The sequence below is a fragment of the Melopsittacus undulatus genome, chromosome 4 (assembly GCF_012275295.1).
Source record: "Melopsittacus undulatus isolate bMelUnd1 chromosome 4, bMelUnd1.mat.Z, whole genome shotgun sequence".
Lineage (NCBI taxonomy): Eukaryota > Metazoa > Chordata > Aves > Psittaciformes > Psittaculidae > Melopsittacus > Melopsittacus undulatus.
The window spans coordinates 89,389,564-89,408,543 of NC_047530.1; the positions used below are offsets into that span (position 1 = coordinate 89,389,564).

Consider the following 18,980-nt stretch of genomic DNA (forward strand, 5'->3'; position numbering starts at 1 on the left):
AACAATTTTCATAGACACAAGATGCAACATTCAGAGGACTGTCAGTTAAAGGGAGACAAATAGTGAAATGTAAAGACCTGCTGCAATCAGTTCTCCTTCCATAGTGTGGAGATTTTGTCTCCCAGCAATGTCTTGGAACATGAGAGGGGCATGGATGCCAGATTCCCCAGGGAGCAGAGCTGCCTGGAGAACATATGGTGCAGGTGACAGCATCTCATAAAACCTAATTAGCAGCTCTGAGGCAAAGCGCAAACACTTCCAATTTAACACTTCCAATAACCTCTGTGCTCAGGGATTCTCCCTGGGAATCCAAGCTTTCTCTCCAGTGAGTTCTGGGAACCAGCCTACCTCATCCTGCAACACCTGCAGCTGGCTGAGCTTTTCCTACTAAAACTGCTGAGGGCTGCAGATTCTGCTGGCCAAATGATGCTGGAACTCTGAGAACAAGGTCACATCTGCACTCTTACAGGCAGGCTATGGCAGTGAGGCAAAGGACAACCTGTGAGAGCATTAGGCAGCAAGAGGCCCTGTTTCCCTGCTGTGCAAGGGATTGGGTAACACACAAGTCCCATTGAAGTTTCATCCTGCAGCCAGAAGAAATTGCCAATGGGAAATCGGTTTGAATCCTTCAGAGCACCTATAAATCTAGCTACAATACAGGACTGAAAGTTGGCCACAGAGAGGGGAAGGAGTAATAAAGAGGGAGGTCCTCCTGAAGATGAAGCAGGCAGGTTCTGTTGGGGAAGCAGAGGAGTGGGAAGTCAAAACCTGACCACATGGGTAGAACCATAACACAAGTGAATTTGGACCTCCAAAAAATGAGGTATTGGCTTGCAGCTGGCTAACATCACTGCTCTGAAGCCAGGCAATTGGGAATTTGACAGAATGACCAAGCAGTACCCCAGCCCAATGATCTCTACTTCACCTATTGGTGTTTTCTCAGCTTTCCAAAGCTTAGCTTTTGGCTTCACAATACCCAAAATGTCACCCCAAGGTTACCTTCCCTTAATGTTAGCTTACGTTCTGCACATTCCACCACATTCACACGTGAAGATCTGCTATGCATGTGAGCTTGCTTAGGGCAGTCTCTGCTGTGGGACCTGGCAGTTCTGTGCCTTTCATGCCATGACTGAAAGGCCAGAAGGCACACTCTGTTCAGCCCCATCAACTGCCCTCTCTGCAGAGGGTAGAACCTTTTCTACTCCCACTTTCTGATATTAGCAGTTATGTACTGTCAGTCAGAGATCTTTTATCATCCCCAGGGCCTCCCATTCTTTTTCAGCCCCTTCTGCAGTGACAGCATTAGGTAGGGTGGTGGCCTCTAGTAGCCACCAAAGCAACTGGCTATGTGGCAAGAGAGGAGGTGTGCCCTGCAGGCTTCTGTCTGCTCCAAAGCCTATTCCCTCACTGGCTAGCTGGTGAAATGCTCATAGCCACTCTCAGGATTGTGCCAGGCAGGCAGAGCACAGGGAGCTCGTCCAAGGGCTTTGAGGGAAGGCACAGTTAAGCCACTGTTTGAACAGCTTGGTCAAAGAGTTGGATTTTCATCTGACAACAGTCCTGAAAGAAAAGAAAAATAGAAGAGATGTGTGAACACAATGTTCTCATAGGAAACTTCAGAGACAGTGAGGCTCAGCTGGGTATGGGCTATGCCCCACAGAGCACAAGGTGACTTTGATTCTACATGACAGTTTGAGAAAGGGGGAAGAGAGAGAAAAGAGTTCCAAGCCTGAGGAAATGCTCCAGGAAAACACACTACATATCAGGTGTGGGGTGCTTTAGCGAGCAATGAAGCAAGAAGAGTGAGTAGGAAGCTCGTCTATAGCTGGAAGGAGAAGTGGGTGGACAAAGGCAGTAGGGCTGCAGTGGGAACAACCAACCAGGGATGCAAGGGAGTACCTTCTGGGCCTGGGGAAGCAGCTGCCTCCATACCTCAGAACTGGAGGATGCTTTGCCACCACATGCTGGCCTGTGTGTGCCCAAACTGCAGCCAGTGTGGGTGGTACTTTTGGAGAAAAGCACATTCCAGAGGATGCTGAAGAGTGCAGAGAGATGATGAGATGGGGACAGTCAGGAAAGCTGTGTAGGAGAGAAGTATGACGGGCTGCAGATCTGAGCTCCACGATCACTGCATGAAGAGCTCATGGTGAGACAGATGAAACTAGGGGAACCAAGCACAGAAATGCTCAAGTGTGGAAAGCACACATGGACTGTAAAACCCAGGAAGGCTGGCCTGGGCTTCAAGCTGGCTTGGAAGAGGAAGCAATTCTGTACTAACACCACCAATAAAATACAAAGGTTAACAAACAAACAAACATAACAATAGTAATAGCACTAAGAATAACTGCAACAATAATAAACAATGACAATAATAATAAAAATTATCCTTTTACTGAAGAAAAACCAGCAGATGCTACATCAAGAGTCATTTTGCCAGCGCACTGGCACATCACACTATGCTGAAACCATGAGTTTGTCAGGATCTTGGTTTTATGTCTCTGCTTGTCCCTCTGTTACTGCCTGGCCAGTGCAAATTATAGGGGAAGGCCACAGCCTTCTACATGTCATGTAGCTTCCAGCAATTTTAATTCAGCTCCTACCTGCTGCTGTTCTGCAAACAGAAGCAAAAGACACCTGCTATCTTACCAGAATCTCATGGCCATAGGAAACCTTCAGCAGGACAGGGAGGCGATCAATGCCAGTGAAATAATGTCTAACATGAAAGAAGAGACAGAGGAAAACATTAGAAACCAACCTTGTGCTCAGGGTGATATAATCAGGGTCACACAGTACATTAGAGACAATTCAATTCCCAGCTAAAGAGTCACTGTTGTGTAAGGGCCACTGAGAGAAGGAGGGGAACTGTTGTGTTTGGGTGGGAGTTAGTGATGCAGTGTTGATTTTAGTCATACACGCATTTAGAGACCCAAGTTTCTAGGCTAATGTCATTTGAAATGCTAGTCCTTCACAGATCAGGTCTTCTGTGAAAGGGGAGGTGTCAGCTTTCTTCATACCCTTCACAGGCATAAAAGGGCTAGCAGCTGTAGCTGATGACAAAAATACCACTATATTATCTATGCCACAGGAAGTGCAGCATCTTGTTTGTCTCCTCAACTGTCAGGTCAAGGTAGACCAGTGTCCCCAGCATGTCAGGTTAAACGTCTCTTGCACTGCAGTGTTAAAGGACACTAACAACATCCCCCTAAGGAAGATAAGCTTTGTGCGATCCAGAAACTGGACATGCTCAGGGAATTTTTACTTGCCCAACCTCTGCTGGGCAAGGGGCATGTGAAGGGAAAGGATCCAGCATGGAAATACAGGGGACCGTGATGTCAGACGCTGTCCTGGTACACAGCATGAGGCTCTGAAGTACAGGTAGTTGTCATCACCTGTGTGAGAGCTGGATAGATTCTTCCTGTCCTGGAAGTAGTTTCCCTGACTTTGGGGAAACACTGAAGAGCTGGTTATCCTGAATTCTCATCTCATGCAGCTCACGGGAGCTAAACTCAGCATCCTCTGCCCAGTGCTCCATGTCCATCTTCTGATCAGAAGGAAACAAGAAGGCCCTAGGGAACCAGTCAGTTGGTCAACAAAACACAATTTCCCTACGGCCATAGTCAGCATAATCAGTCCAGCCAGGCTCAGCATAGCTGGTGGATACACTGCATTTTGTCAGGTCTGATCTATAGACCTCTCTGACATTCCTTGTTTGCTTCCCCCCACCAGACCCACCAACAGATCTCAGTTGCAGCTCCACAACACAAGCTGCAACTAGAAAACCCACCCTGTTAATTTGCAAACATCTCATAGCCCCTGTGAACACTTGCATACCCCCTGACAGACTCCAGAAAGAAGGCTGAGCTCCCCAGAGCACTGCTTACCACTCCACAGGCACCACACCCTTGTTCTCCAGCAGGAGCATCACGAGGGTAGGCTCTGAGCCTATTGGAGCAGCCCCAAAGTTGAAATCCAGCAGGAGAGGGGTGTACACTGGAGGGCTCAAGCATGGGCTGACCACAGGAGAGGAAGAAAACATTAAACGGAGACAAGAGGAAGTCAGTAGAGCATGACAAGGAAAATGGTCATTCTATACTGGCTGTCTTCCTTGTAATTCTTATCTGACCTCATTTTCTTGGCCATTTTGGGAAGAAGGAAACGAGGTGTAAGGCAGGGTGTCTCTTTTCAGCTCCCTGGTACATACAACAAAGTCACTGACAATACTGGAGCTGGTCCAGTGGAGGACCACCAAGATGGCTGAGGGCTGAAGCACACTACTTACAAGGAGCAACTGGGTTTGTTCAGCCTTATGAAGCAAAGGCTCATGGACGGCAACTGCACAAGTTGCAACACAAGATATTCTGATCAGATACTAGGAAAAAAGTTTTTACCATGGAAGTGGTCAAACACCAGAATCAGGTCCCCTGTCAAGCTGTGGTTTCTTTGTCCTCAGAGATATCCAGCATTGAACTGGACAAGGCCCTCAACAACCTGATCTAGTTGTCCCTATTTTGAACAAGGGGGTAGACCACAGACTTCTAGAAGTCCATTGCAATTAAATTATTCTTTGTTTCTGTGGCTCCTTTCTAGGGTGGATAAGCAGAGAAGTGGAAATGAGTAACTGCCTGAAGCAGCTAGGATGGAATAAGCATGCCACACAGCAGTGAGCTGCAACACAAGCCAATGGCCACAGCATCTCTGGCTGATGCAAGGGGCTAATAGATCCTCTGAGCCGTTTCCTCATCTTACCTGTGCCTAGTGGGAACTCTGTAGATGAGCTCACTGGGAGTCGGGTCTTGCTTCAAGTACTTATTCAGCATGTCCAAGGAAAAGAGCCTCCAGAGGTGCAATTTGCTGATACCACTGCCACTCCCTGCTGAACAGGCATCTGTGATGCAGAAAGTTGGGTAGACACCTGTTGCTACAATGCAGCAGAGAGGGTGCTGCTTCTCTTTTGTGCTTGTAAAATCCGTAGCTGGGAAGAGAAAGATATGGCAAAAAGTAGTCATAGATCATTAAGGTACAGCTGCCTGGGACAGCAAAACAGAGAGGCCCTACGCAGACCAAAGAAAGAACAGGACTTTGGCAGCTTCTGAAAACCTGTAAACCCCTGACTTCCAGTTGTACCTCGACTTCCGCATTTAGAGATCACCAAGACTACGAATGTGATCCTTCTCAACAATGTATTTACACAGGTTAATAATGCACTATGTGAACTCCCCCTTTTTTCATTTAAGCCTACAGCCTAGCTATTTTATGAAGTGCCCTTTGTTTTCAAGCTGAAAATCATAAACATTTGTTTACATCTTGTCTTCTCCACATCATTCACGTGGCATTGCCATGCTCTACCTTCTAAGCTGGAAACCCCTTGTATAACTAGTGTCTTCTTGTTGCTCACCTCTGAATATTCCTGTTACATGCTACACATTGTTACATTCCCTGTTATCCCTCTCTGTGCCTTTTCTAGTTAAACTTCCTTCTTTCTCATACAGAGACAAATCTGGATCTGCCAAAAGGACCCCAGCTACATGGGACTGGTTGCATGAAGCTCTCAGAATGTGTCTCAGGGCAGATTTTAAAAGGCCATGATCACACAGAGGAGCAGTGAACCTTGTGACCAGAGCAGAAGGAAACTTGGAGCTCTCCTCTGTGTCTTATGGCTCAATCATCTCTAACCCCAAAAGGTGCATCTAAAAGGAGCTAGCACATAGGATCTGGCTCTGGTGAATTGCTCATCACCAGATTTCTTCAGGCAGAACTCATACATTCAGAACTGTGCAGCTCAGCCTGTTATGGCCCAGTCTACTTGTTTGAGAGGGAATGATTTTCTCAAAAGACACGTCTCTCACCTGTCAGCGTGCAAAGAGCATATTTGATTGACCAGGTGTAATGCAGCCGACGGGCTGGCCTGACTGTTACTCGGACGAAAGCTCTTGACCTTGCAGGGATTGTCCCTCTGGAGTGTTCCAGTTCTAGAGCTGTAGGAGAAAAGAGACTGTATGAGATCTTGGCTCACATGTGCTCAGCACAAAGATCGCTAAGCCTTCCTGCACTTAAGCCACTTCCCTCCCATGCCTAATCATTAGGAACAGCTTCAGATGCTGAAATTGGGATTCCCGGACTACAGCTGTAGGCAGCTCATTGGGTCTACCCAGCCTGCCTTTGGCCAGCAATAACAGGGAACTTCCCCAGAGGAGGTCCTCTAGAAAGGCAGCTAAGGGTTGTACTCCACCATTTCTTCTGGGAACTCCTTTAACTTTCTTCTCTACTGGAAAAGCACATCTAATTTCAAGTTGGTCTAACTTTGGTTGTCATGCTCTGGGTTATGCTTTTGCCAGCAAGATAGAAAAGTCACCTGTAGTAAATCCCTCAGCAAAGAAGCAGACACTTTAAGGTACTTAAAAGAATCAATGCAAGCTAGCCAGCAAGCAACCCAACTTCTGAGTTTATGCTAGATTGATTTTACAGAAGAGAGAGGAAAGCCAAGGCCCTATCCCATGCTAATTCCCTTAGAGTACCCAGAGGATCACTGTGGACCTCCTCAGAGTCAGAAGGCTCAGTGATCAGTTGTTCCACACTGAGGATGTACTTCAGAGAGCAGATCCCATCATTTAGCAATACAATGGTGCAGCTTTGCAGGTCACCAACCAGAACATTTCCAAGGTCCAGGTGCTCTTTTTCTGCCTGGAATACAAACCCACCATGCAATGGTCACTGAGCATGCAGTTGAGTGTCACCACCACTCATCTCACCACATGCTGACCCTTTGGCACACACAGTGCAGTGCAAAGGTCTCCCTGCTTTGTGTAGGATGTGGCATCCCCTGGAAGATGTCAGAAGAGGGCTGCAAGGGCTCAACCCCTCCTCCAAATTCTTTCTCCTGCTGTTACTTAGGCTGCTTGCTGGACAGGATGCAGTGTATTCAGGCCTGTAAGGACACTAGCTGGCCAGCTGTACTTCGGACAAGGGCTGAGGTACGTCTGCTGGTGCCTCCATGACTGCATTAAGAGTCTCTCTCTCTTCTGGGCAGTCATCCACTCACATGCAACTTATAATGACTCAGTGTATCTAAGACATTACCACCTATCTGTCCAATGTGACTGACATGGGGCAATGACTTACAAAGTATTATTTTATTTAGCTCTGATTCCTTAAGAAACTTGCCTGAAAATGAGGATCTGCAGATAATAAGAGGCAAGACAGGTGGATGTGTGCTGGCTACACCACTTGAGCAGTTAGGTCCATTACACTTAAAAATCAGACTGATAGCAGGACAAATGGAGAAGGAGAGCAGACAGAATGAGAGGAGAAAGCTCCAAGTCCAAGGAGCTAAATAGCTTGTTTGATTTGGTCTGGTACAGAGGATTTGAGAGCAATCCCAGAGGATTTGTGCAGGTCACATTTGAACTGGCAGGACATTTACATCATGCTGTTGCCTTTAGGCTGCCAGAATCAGTTCTGTCATCTTCACTGAAACAACAACTGGGAATTTTGTTGTAAATCCTTATTACTTGCCTCCAGTACAGATTGTGCAGAAGGGGGAAGCCCAAGACCCCCATCCTACCCTCGTATTCCTTCATACTACCCAGTGGGTCCCAGTTCCTTACCCTGATGGTGCCCAGTGCTCCCTCTCCAACAATCCGTAAGGCATAACAGACAGTTTCAGGACACATGGGGTCTGTGTTTTTTCTCCTCACAAACACCTTAGCTCGCAGCAGATACTTGATCTCCTTGTCAGGAGTGAAAGTCCATGTCTGAGCCTGAAATCACAAAAGGGAATGAGAGTGCTCACAGGAGCTCCAGATCAGAGCCAGACTTATGCACCACATCAGTTGCATTCAATACACAGTCACTTCCTCTATTACAGCTAACCTAGTCTTCCACAGACAATTCTGGAGACACTTCAATCCTTCACCATCACTGTCTGTGTCAAAGGTTCATATTGGGAACGCACATTCAGATATCCAAAGCCAGGCTTTGGAGATGTGCTAGTCCTCACTACACTGAACAAGCACTCAGGGAAAACGGTAAAAGTTTAGAACCTGGATTTATGGATTGGAGAACAGAATAAAAAAAAATCAGAAACCCTCTTGTGTTCTCATTTTTCTTCTGCCTATTAACATCTTCTGGTGCATGACAAAGTTGCTGCTGTGTTAATGCCCAGTCCCCTCAAGTGTATCATTATCTATTAACCCTGCTTAAGACTTGGTTTGTTCTGTAGTCAAGGACAGCGTCATCATGTTTGGGATAATCCACATCATAGGAATCAGCACAACCGCAGATACTGCCTAGCAACCCACACTAAGACAGACAGGTATTCTCCAACTTTAGTATTAATCACCAAATGATTGGCAGCCCTTATATTTCCACCATAAATATTCCACACCTTTAGTTTAAAAAACAAAACACTTGGCAGAACTTGAACTTACCATGGCTTCATAGGGCTGGAGGAACCCTGCATTGGGACTGACAGACAGGATCTTGCTGTCAGACTGACGGATCTTCCATGTGAAAACCATGGGTAGCCTTGTGCAGTTTTTTATGGTATACATTCGTGTAAAAGAGGTCCCTACATAGACAGGTTTGAAGTATAGATTCCCTTCACCTTCTAAGAGCAAATTAAGGGACTCCCCACAACTCTGGAGAGCAATTTCCTGTAGAATTAAGGAGAAAAGTATCACACATAAGCCTCTGGGGACACCTTGCAAAGATGTTGCTACTTCCAGTAGAGAAGCAAGAGCAAAACTGGGTCTGAGGAAGGAGGGGAAGGACTTCAGGCTGTGCTGTCAAAGGGGCCCTTGAGCACAGTGTGGTACATTCTAGGAGATGGAAACCAAGAGAATAAGGGGTACAGGGTGTCTGGCAGCACAAGCACCTTCTATCTGCAGTGTTGACCCTGCCCTAAATTTTAAAGGTATTCTTTCATTCCTATTTCCAAAGGGAAAAATCTAAACTAACCATTAGGAGATACAACTGGTATCACTGTGAAAAGGGAAGATTACAAGGGAACAAGACTTTGCTCACTATCTTCTACTTCCCTCTCCATACCTTGGTGTATCCAGGGTGAGAGTTCAGCTGCAAAGGCAGGACATGCTGCTGTGAAAGTGTGTTAACTGGGTGGGTGGAGAGAAGGAAAATCTGGTGGCCTCCTGGAATGATGTACCCTGAGCAGGGCTTGACCAAAACAGATGGACAGGCAGCTTGGTTCACACTGAAGGTTATCAGAGAGGTACCAGTGTTCAAGAGTAGCATGCTGCAGTAGGTATCTGTGTTAGGAGCCACAGGAGGAAAAGTCTGGTGAAGGCAAGAAAGAAGGGTTGTTTGCACTGGGTTTAGAAAACAGCTTAAAGAAAAAGCTTTCGCTGTATTGAATTCCAGGTTCCAACAAGCATTATCCTCAGTCTATGGAAAACTTTATAAGAGCTTCTCTTCAAAGAAAGAAAGGAGATCACCCAAGTGTATGTAAATTATGGTCTTTCCCTTCCCACACTGGCCTTCATCTTTCACAGGCTCTCGGGACCCGTGAAGTTACTTTCCATTATGCAGTGCATTCTGTTCATCCAGTAAGTGAGCTGCGTGGATAGTGATCTCCTGGATTAAGAATTTCAGGAAACTGAAATTTGCTCCAGCTCATGCATATCAGATACAAGCTGCATGTCCTGGACGAGCTGAGGAGATTTTCTAAGATGTTCTCAGGATCATTTTTACTGCCTAGAGAAACAGATCTTACTTTGCATCATAGAAACAATACTTTCTTGTACTATAGAAACATCAGGAAGAGTCAGGGAAGCTTCCTATCTAACTTGCAACCACTTGTTTTCCATAAGTGTGGATTCTGTGTGCTGCCCTCCATTTGCTGTGTGCAGGCAGAGTATTTGAGGCTCCCGGGAAGGGACTAAACACCATTGTCGGTGCCTATATCCACTTAAACAGAAAGGAACGAGATCCCAAGTGCTTTCCTCTCAGCTAATGAGATGCTCAGTGAATCCTGACAAACTGGAGGCTGGGAAGTTAACGCAGGAGAAGGGCCATCCTACTTCTGTACTAAAGCAGGAGTTTTCACACCATCAGAAACCACCTAAGCCACATCTAAGGATGGTGCAATGGACACTAAGTGAAGACTTCGGAGGTAAACACTGAGCACCTATGCAATGATCCGAATGTCCCTCACACACACCTTTGGGACATCCAGGATGTACTGTGGGATGAAATGCTCCCGTCCTTCTTCAAACGTGTGTGCTCTCAGCTTGACAGTCAGGCACCAGGATGGACAGATGGTAGCATCTTCCTCAATGTTGTTGTAGTGTCTCAGCACCTGCAGGCATGCAAGGGACAGAACACAGTGCATGCAGGAAGAGCGTGTGGCAGGGTGCCTTCAAGTGCATTCAACATCATAAGCAGCAGTTTGTTTCAATGAAAATTCTCTGGGGCTGAGGAATTTACTTTTTCAGGGAAGAAGGGCTAACCAATGCTGGATGAGCAACATGAGTGCCACTTTCTCAAAGAAACTGTATTTTAGACCCAAAAGACCACTGAATGACTTTCAAAAGACCACTGAATGACTTTCAAGCAGAAGGACTCATCCAAGCTACTCTGTGGTACGTGTGTAAAGGTTGCCTTAGGGAAGGGCCTACAGAGGCTCCTCTAGTGCATTCTGAAGTACTTGCAGATGCTAAAGTTAGCACTCAACAGTGAGTCCCTGAAAATAATCAGCTATCCTTTACCTGACCCTGAGAAACCCCTGACTCAAAGGTTACTCCCAGATAACCTTCACATTGGCTTAGAAGGGGAAAAATGCAAGCAGAGTAATCAACAAAGTAATGAAGATCTCTTTCACCTACCAGGATGTTTCTGGGTGCTAAAACTCCTGCAACTGCAAGCTTGTGTGACACGAATTCCACATCACACAGGAGGAGAGGCTGCAGTTATATACAATGCCTTCAGCAGTTTTACTTGTGGAGGGCCAGACACAAAAAACAAGTAACTGCTCATCACTCAGACCACAACAACCATTTTTGTGCAGGCTTCCATCCATGCTAATAGTGCAGTAAGTCACAGCAATTTCTCCTTCAGTGAGGTGTACATTACTTCACATTCACTGGGAGTAAGAGCAAGTGTACCTGTCTGTACAGATGAGCTGTGGCTGCTTTGCTGATTTATCTTTGCCAGGACACAGGTGAAGCAGACATTTTAACCTACCAGTGTATCAAAGCAGTGGCCAAAGAAGTTAGTGAAGATGCTAGTTTACCAAATTCAAAATAAAAGGTCCCATTTGAATTTTAGCTTCCCCAAAAACCTTTAGCCTGCAAACAGTTGCTTGCTAGGCACTTCCTGGCAACTGGTCCTAGTAATTCCTACTCACCTTGTAGAAGGCAAAACCTTCCAGCTCTGCTGCATAGAGAGTGTTGAGCTGAGTGGGCTTGAAAATGACACGGAAGGCTGAGGACTTCAAAGGTGGGATGTCACACATTTCAGGGCTCACTTGGAAGGCGCTGCCATGGCTTAGAGTCCAGAAAACAGTGATACTTCCTTTGGTGTGATTGGTCACACAGAGAGGAAGTGGTTTTACCTTGTGAAGCAGCAGGCAGCAACCAAAATCGTACTCCCTGGGACTGACACTAACATGAGGGGGAAACAAGGCCATGTCGCTGGTTTCACCATCGTAGAAATATTCAGTCATAGAGTCAACTTCAAAGTATTCCTTAGGAGGCTTGTCCTGAGGGATCTACAGGATGGAAACATCTGAATGTGAGCAGGGAAAGCGTGCTTGTGGGAGCCACCAGGTACTACACTCCTGATTGCCCTCACAACAAGAGGGCATGCACTTCAGTAACAGTTCCCAGGACAGGTCAAAGTCTAGGCTTCAGGGAGACTCCTGTTTGCAAACCAGTCCTCAATCTGAAACTACACAAAGGAAAAGAAGACTCTGTGACTGAGTTACAGCCAGAAAGTGGCTTAGTGCCTAAGCTTGGTAAAGATAGTGTTGGTATGCAAGTCCTTCTAGATCTGTTTGGCCAATGCAACAAAAGCCCAACATCTGCAGAAAAGAGCGTGGGAGAATCTTAGATTCCAGGGAGGACAGATCATACCTCGGGGAGCAGCATGAGGGCTCCCTTTTCATCCATCTGCAACTGCCCATTCTTCAGCATTGTACTCATGATATCAGGGGGGTAAAAGGTCAGTCCTCTCATCATATTGGTTCGGTACCAGGAAAGGTGTCTTGCCTGAAGGATGGCTGGCTTAGCCATGTCTGAATGGCAGGTACCAAAAAAGTCCACATACAAGGGTTTCTGGGAAAACACCAGAAAGAAATAAACAGCCCTTCTGTGATGGCTTTCAAAGTTACACTGTCCCAGTATCTAATTTCTCATGCCTGGGAAAAGCTTATTTTATGTGGCCCAAGAACTTTCTTGAAACTGGAGTGAAAGTTGAAGATGCTGAGTGCACAGCTGTGCAGCTAAATTCGACTCAGAGACCTAACAAACAGGAGCCACTGAGGATGCACCTCACCCTACCCATAAGCATTACTGACTGCCTGTCCACATCAGCCCCCTGACTGCTCATAGGAACCTGCACCATGGCGATTCTGCTCAACAAGATCTTGGGTCCTGCACTTGGGTCACAACAGCCCAGTGTAGTGTAACAGGCTTGGGGAAGAATGGCTGGAAAGCTACCCCGTGGAAAAGGACCTCTGGTGTTGTTCAAAAGCCAGCTGAACATGAGCCAGCAGTGTGCCCAGGTGGCCAAGAAGGCAAATAGCATCCTGGCTTGTCCAGTAGGACTAGAAAAGTGTTCTCCCACTCTGCTTGACACTGGTGAGGCTGAACCTCGAACACCATGTTCAGGTTTGGGCCCCTCACTACAAGGAAGACATTGAGTGTGTCCAAAGGAGGGCAACAAAACTGGTGGAAGGCCTAGAAAACAAGTCTTATGAGGAGAAGCTGAAGTAACTGGGGTTGTTTAGCCTAGAGAAGACAAGGTTCATGGGAGCCCTTATTGCTCTCTACAGCTACGTGAAAGGAGGTTGTAGTGAGATGGGAGTTGGTCTCTTCTTCCAAGTAAAAAACCATAGGAAATGAGGAAATGGCCTCAAGTTGCATCAGGGGAGGTTTCGATTGGATATTAGAAAAAACTTCTTCACTTAAAGGGTTGTCAAGCATTGGAACAGGCTGCACACAGAAGTAGTGAAGTCACCATCCCTGGAGGTATTTAAAAGGTATGTAGATGTGGTGCTTAGGGACATGCCTTCGTGGTGGACTTGGCAGTGCTAGCTTAATGGTTGGACTTGATCTTAAAGATCCTTTCTAGCTTAAATGATTCTATGATAGGTATCAATGGAAATGCAGTTGGAAGAGATTTCTGGGGGCTACTGACATAGGCCAGCCCCAGTGGGTTATATTGAAATATTCCTCTGAGCTATCACAGCGATGAAGCCACCCTTTGCCCCTCATACCTGATGGTGGACAAGGCACACCACTCTGCGGTGATAGCTGATGGGGTGAGTGGGTCGAAAAGTCACCTTCAACACTAGTGTTGTTGTGCCCTCCAAGACTCCACAGGGACGATCCAAGGAGAAGACGCTCCCTGTGACACCAGTATCAAATTGGTAATAGGCTGGGACATCTGAGGTGTTGCTGATTTCCAGCATCCGCATCAAACTTTGCCCAAGATTGATCCAGTCAAAGTCCAACGAATCTTGACGCAGGGACACCGAAGGACCTAGTACAATGACATGCAAGACAGATCCGGAACCTGTCATAGCTGTTTCAATCAACATGTCACAAGCCACTGCTGCACTTAACTGATCTTCCCAAACCAGAATCACCTCATCAGCAAACCCACCAGTCCTAATGTCCAGCAAACAGCAGGACATTCACTTCCAACAGTCTAAAATCTGTCTCAAGCAAGTACAAACCCAAATGGTGCACAAGGACAGCCTGGAGCCGAACAGAACATAAGTCTGTGACTGAGGGCTGCAACAGTTCCTAATCCTTCCTCAAGCACTAGCCCTTCCCCTGCAGCGCTACGAAGATGACAGGGAGAATAGGGAAGGATTTCACTCTGGTACCTTTACACGAGCCAGTCACCTTCAGGACAGTCTGCAGGAGGTATCCAGCAGATATGATAGTGAAATAGTCAGTACTGTGCTCTCCTACTATCTGAGGCTGAAATCGTATGCACAACACCAGCTTCCCTTTGGCAGGGACAATGCCATGGGACACATCACAGGAGAAAGCATGATCTTGAAGCAGAGGATCTTCTGTTCTTTCTATCCTACATGGTGCATCAACCTACAAGTGAAAAATACATAAATTAACAAAGGAGCCAACAGCAGCCAGGATGGCCCTGAATGCAGGATACTAACCAGTGAAGAACTGTGTTTTCAGCAGAGCTGAACACCACCAAGAACACCAAGATTACTGCAGCCCAGCACGGAAGTGCTGTGCAAACCTCTGCCACCCTGTCCTGCTGGAGCAGTGGGAGTACTGCTGTCGGCAACCTCCCACAATGTGCTCAGAAGTCAATGCAGCAAAATATCCTGGTAATCTCTGGAGTTGGAGTGCCCCTCCTGGTAGGGTGGAGGATGGCTCAAGGTGACTGACTCCAAGGGCCAAAGTAGCCCGAGTGCTGTGAATGAGGGACAGGCAGGCAGATAACAGGTACTTCCACCCACAATTCCACCTTGTCTGGGGATCTTTTCACTAAAGAAAGGACTGGCACTCTGATACCTTCCTCAAGTCCCTTAGAAGAAAAGATCCTGGTCTTTTCATGGGGATGTTAACCACCATTGCAGTGTGAATCAGAACAGTACAACAAATGACTAGGTCTTTGCCTCTCCTGAGCTGCAGAGCCTGTGGAGCACTCAGCACTGCTCAGCAGTCTCTGAGTACATCCATCTTTTAATGGGTTGAGCTGGTACAGAGAACAAGGTGCCCAAATGCAGCCCTCTTGACTTTCAGAGCAGTTCACAGGGCTGCAGTCCACTGAGGACAGCAGAAGATCCATCAGCAGCCTGAGACGCATGCCAATTTAAGACTGACACAACTGTCACACAGGACTGATGGGCTTGTCCAGGGTGAGTAGGAGAGCTGCAGGGTGGGAAGGACAACAGTGGCTGCCTGATCTGGACCAAGCACATTGGGAAGAAGACAGGAACTGTCATACCATGCTGCACAAGGATGTATTGCTAGCACTGCATCTGGAAGGCAAGGTTGAATGGCCTGGTTGGTAGGGGAAGACTCATCAGCTCTGTTTTACTCACATTCCCATTTGGGTTATTTTCACACCATTAAGGGAGATACTCAAAACCACATATTGCAGGGAAGCGTGCCAGCATGCCAACTTCTCAGAAGTCTCCCTCTCCACATACCACGGACATGTTGAAGATTTCTACACACTTCTCCACAGCTGTCCCCACTGGCACTGATCCAAAGCACAGCACATCCTGAAACTTTCCAGGTTGTACACCTTCTTTTTCTTCCCCTACCACATTCACCTGCAGGTAGGGGTATTTGGCTGTTAAAGGGAATAATACACTGGATTAAGAAAGAGAGGTGGAATTTCCATTCCTTGAAATTCAACGTTCAACTGGACAAGCCTCTGAATAGTATCAGGTAACTCTGAAGTTAGATCCAACTTTGAAGTTGGCCCTGTTTTGAACTAAACAATCTCCCTTCCAGCCTTAACTTACTAAACTCAGTCACATCTTTTGACAATAGCTATATAAGACACTTCAGGGAAGGACTTGCTAATCAAAACATTGCTTATTTTAGCTTGAATTCAAAAAAATTCAGAAGTTTTCCTCCATCTCTCTGTCTGGCAGAGACAGACAAGAGAGACTGAGTGCAAAGACCAGGAACTTCTGGAGGTTTCTGCATTGTGCTGGTGAACTCATCTAATTTTTGCCCCTCTGTCAACTTAAGCAGGCTCCAGAACTGCTGGTTTGGCCAAAGCATGCCACAGTGCATATCAGACCCTGTGTCTTTTCAGATCATGTTTTCAAATTGGCAGAAGTACATTAGAGAATTTCACAGGGCACTTTTAAGCCATAGGCTTAATTTGCTCATCAGTAGGCTGAGCCAACTGTGGCACAGTCTCAGAGCACAGCATCTCCATTTATCCCTGTGGAATGCTAGTCATAGTTCTGGATGATACACACTTCTTTGAATGTTAAATGCAATAAGGACTCACACAGGGCTTTTAGCTGGACAGTCCTCTTCTGTTTCTCTTCACTTCCAAACCAGCATGTTGCTGCCACATCATACACTGCAGCCACCTTGGGCTGGAAGACCACTTTGACCATGCACTCAGCACCTGGGTTCAGTACGCTGTAGTCAGGAATCATGTAGAAAGGGCTTGGTGTCTCCCAGTAAAACACAGTGACGAGATCACTAGGAAATGGAGATACATCTTAAATAGACAAATGTATCTATAGCTGCCTGTGCAATCACACAGAGGATGGACCTTCCCAATAGGTTATTCAGTTAGGATGTGAAGCAACCAGCGTTGAATGGCAGAATCCCCAATGCACCTGACCAAATACGTGATGACGGGAAGAAATTTGTCTCTAGTTGCTGCAAATGTTCTGTTCACACTTCCATGAATCTTAGCTATTACATGTAAGGACTCTATTAATGGCCATAAAATTTCTCAGCTTCATCATGTGTCAGAAAAAAAAAAATAAAAAAAAAATGAAAAAAGCAAAACCAAACCAGCTCCAGAATGAAGTATTTGCTTTTCCTCTTACTTAATTCCAAATTAACATTTGTTCCTCTGTTATATGCCCAGGTGAGAAGAGAAGACCAAGCTGTTTTCCTAATACCTCATTCAGCTCTCAAGAATTCACTTGTCTTGTTTGATTTGTGCAAAGAACATGATACACCATTAGCTTTTCATATTTTATTGATTCCAACTGTATGTTATCATCCATATCCTCCACCACTACCTTGGACCTCTCAAATAGAATAAATTCTCTAAGAGGAAAATGATGCACTTGACATAGTTTCTGGCTGACACCTTGCTCTGTTGAAGGTATGTGTGCCCTCAGTCCTCTCCACCCGCCACTGCAGCAGGTGACTTCTTTGGGGAGCACATTCCCCAGCTAGTAAAGGTTATTCTGCTCTTGCTGAAAATGGTTGGAAGTACACCTCCTCCTTGCCTGGGCACTTTTTCACCACACTGCTTTCTACAATACTGCCCAAATTACTGTCCTTCCCTCATAAAATAAGACAGTCCTTGGTACTTGTGAACATCTTTGCTTCTAAATGATGACTCCAAATGCCAAAATACTGCTACTACTTTGGGAAACTCCATGAACCTAAGAGCAGGCACTGTGAAGACTCTTCAACTTCTGTATTGCCTGCCTCCAAATTAAAAAGTTCAGCTCAACCACCAGAAACTCCACTGCCACCCCTACAGCATCCCTGTGCTGAGAGAAGGTTTGTCAAATCATAGAAAGATTGAAATATTTCCAGCTGAAATATTTCCAGCTCATCTCTCCCTGCTCAGCTGGGCAGGCTGCCTTTGACTAAGTAGAAGCCCAGACCTCTGCTTTGAATGTGGGAAGTTAATGGGACACCATGCTGGTGCCCAGCTAGTTCATGTGCATGAAAAGTTTCTCAACGTATGCTGGAAACAGACAGATGTGAAGCGCCAAGATGTGCTCAGGGTGAGATCCAATGTGCACCACCATTTCTGCTGTCTTTTCTGCCATGAGCTCAGAGAAGGCAGAGGTCTGCTGCCTGTCAAGGCAGTCAGCAGATCCAAGAGCAATTGGAAGGAGCCGCATTCATGGGAGAGTCCAAGAAGGTGACAAAATACCTGACAAAACAGAAAGAGGATCTTCCCAGCCACAGCTCACTCACCCAACGTTGCGCACAGGGAATGTTATCTCCGTGACATTGTGGACAGCACAGGCAGGCAACTGGACAATAGCTGGGAAGGATAGACAGGGGTGCGGGAGCGTAGCACGCAGGGTGACAGAGAACTCACCCTCATCCTTCTTAAAGCAGATGTTGTCTTCATACTCCCTCTGCACAGAAAAGCAAGGTGATACAGCAGTTAGATGGGCCCCATCTTGCACATACTACAGCTCCTCCTATGCACACCCATCACCTTCATCTCTGAAGGTGTTAGGAAAAAAAACATCAGCAACAGAGGCACCAGGGGAGGTCCCTGTGCAGGAAAGAGAGCATCTGAAGAGCTCAAAAAAGGCAGGCAGTGAGGAAGGTGCTCAGGCATACTCCTCACTCTGTCAGGGAACAAACACCCTCAGAATGAGCAGTTGAAGTCCACATTTGTTTCACTTGAGTTGTTTCAATGCAGAAAGATTTCTTTCAGTGTTTTCAAGATCTCCATTCAGCTAAACTGAAGCATGCACAATATTTCTTTGAGCTTCACAAACACAGAAATATCACTTTAAGTGCTTTGTCAGCTAGAGAGCTAAACAGATAACACATAGCTTAAAGATGCAGCATTGACAGCACTGTGTACAAATAGCTCCAGGACATCTGCTAACCAGCCAAGATAGAAGGAACTGCAAGATACGTGTCTTCCATGCTCCCAGTTGTTACCTTTCCTGAGTACCAATTATACAGCTAAGAGACCTTGAACACTGCAACACACACAGTCCTTGCTCTGTCTAAGAAAGGGAGCCTCCTGCTCCACTGATTGATGTGGTGTAGACCTTGTCAACACTGAAAATTGAATGAATATGAGCTATTTCATAAAGGAACACTGAATAGTTCACTGCTGTTAAAAATAAAGCTTAAAGAAACCCACCCCATCCAAACTAAGGGAGGCCCTTCACATATGCCTTATAGAGAATCAGGCTTTGGGATCTCCTGTAAGAAAGCAGAGAGTGAGTCCTTCAATCCAAGGTTCTGCACTCAAACCACCCAGCTGAGTTTCCCTGGAATGAAATCAGATGTGGACAGTTCAAGCGCTTTATCTTAGTGATTTCATGGCCAGAAGCAGCACATGAA

The 18,980-nt window shown here is 46.2% G+C and overlaps 1 protein-coding gene across 1 annotated transcript in view; it reads right to left on the minus strand.

Moving 5' to 3' along the window:
- Positions 1-18,980, minus strand: part of CFAP65 (cilia and flagella associated protein 65) — a 32,345-nt gene that overhangs the window by 11,249 nt on the left and 2,116 nt on the right. Inside the window, exons 5-21 of the mRNA XM_034062571.1 lie at positions 17,862-18,028; positions 16,189-16,388; positions 15,368-15,513; positions 14,066-14,288; positions 13,451-13,716; positions 12,087-12,287; positions 11,360-11,722; positions 10,175-10,312; positions 9,046-9,291; positions 8,427-8,651; positions 7,605-7,757; positions 6,516-6,681; positions 5,847-5,975; positions 4,747-4,972; positions 3,882-4,010; positions 3,390-3,566; positions 2,647-2,713 (exon numbers count right to left, since the gene is read on the minus strand). Of these exons, the coding sequence (XP_033918462.1) occupies positions 2,647-2,713; positions 3,390-3,566; positions 3,882-4,010; positions 4,747-4,972; positions 5,847-5,975; positions 6,516-6,681; positions 7,605-7,757; positions 8,427-8,651; positions 9,046-9,291; positions 10,175-10,312; positions 11,360-11,722; positions 12,087-12,287; positions 13,451-13,716; positions 14,066-14,288; positions 15,368-15,513; positions 16,189-16,388; positions 17,862-18,028 (3,222 nt within the window). The remainder of the gene's footprint in view (positions 1-2,646; positions 2,714-3,389; positions 3,567-3,881; positions 4,011-4,746; positions 4,973-5,846; positions 5,976-6,515; positions 6,682-7,604; positions 7,758-8,426; positions 8,652-9,045; positions 9,292-10,174; positions 10,313-11,359; positions 11,723-12,086; positions 12,288-13,450; positions 13,717-14,065; positions 14,289-15,367; positions 15,514-16,188; positions 16,389-17,861; positions 18,029-18,980) is intronic.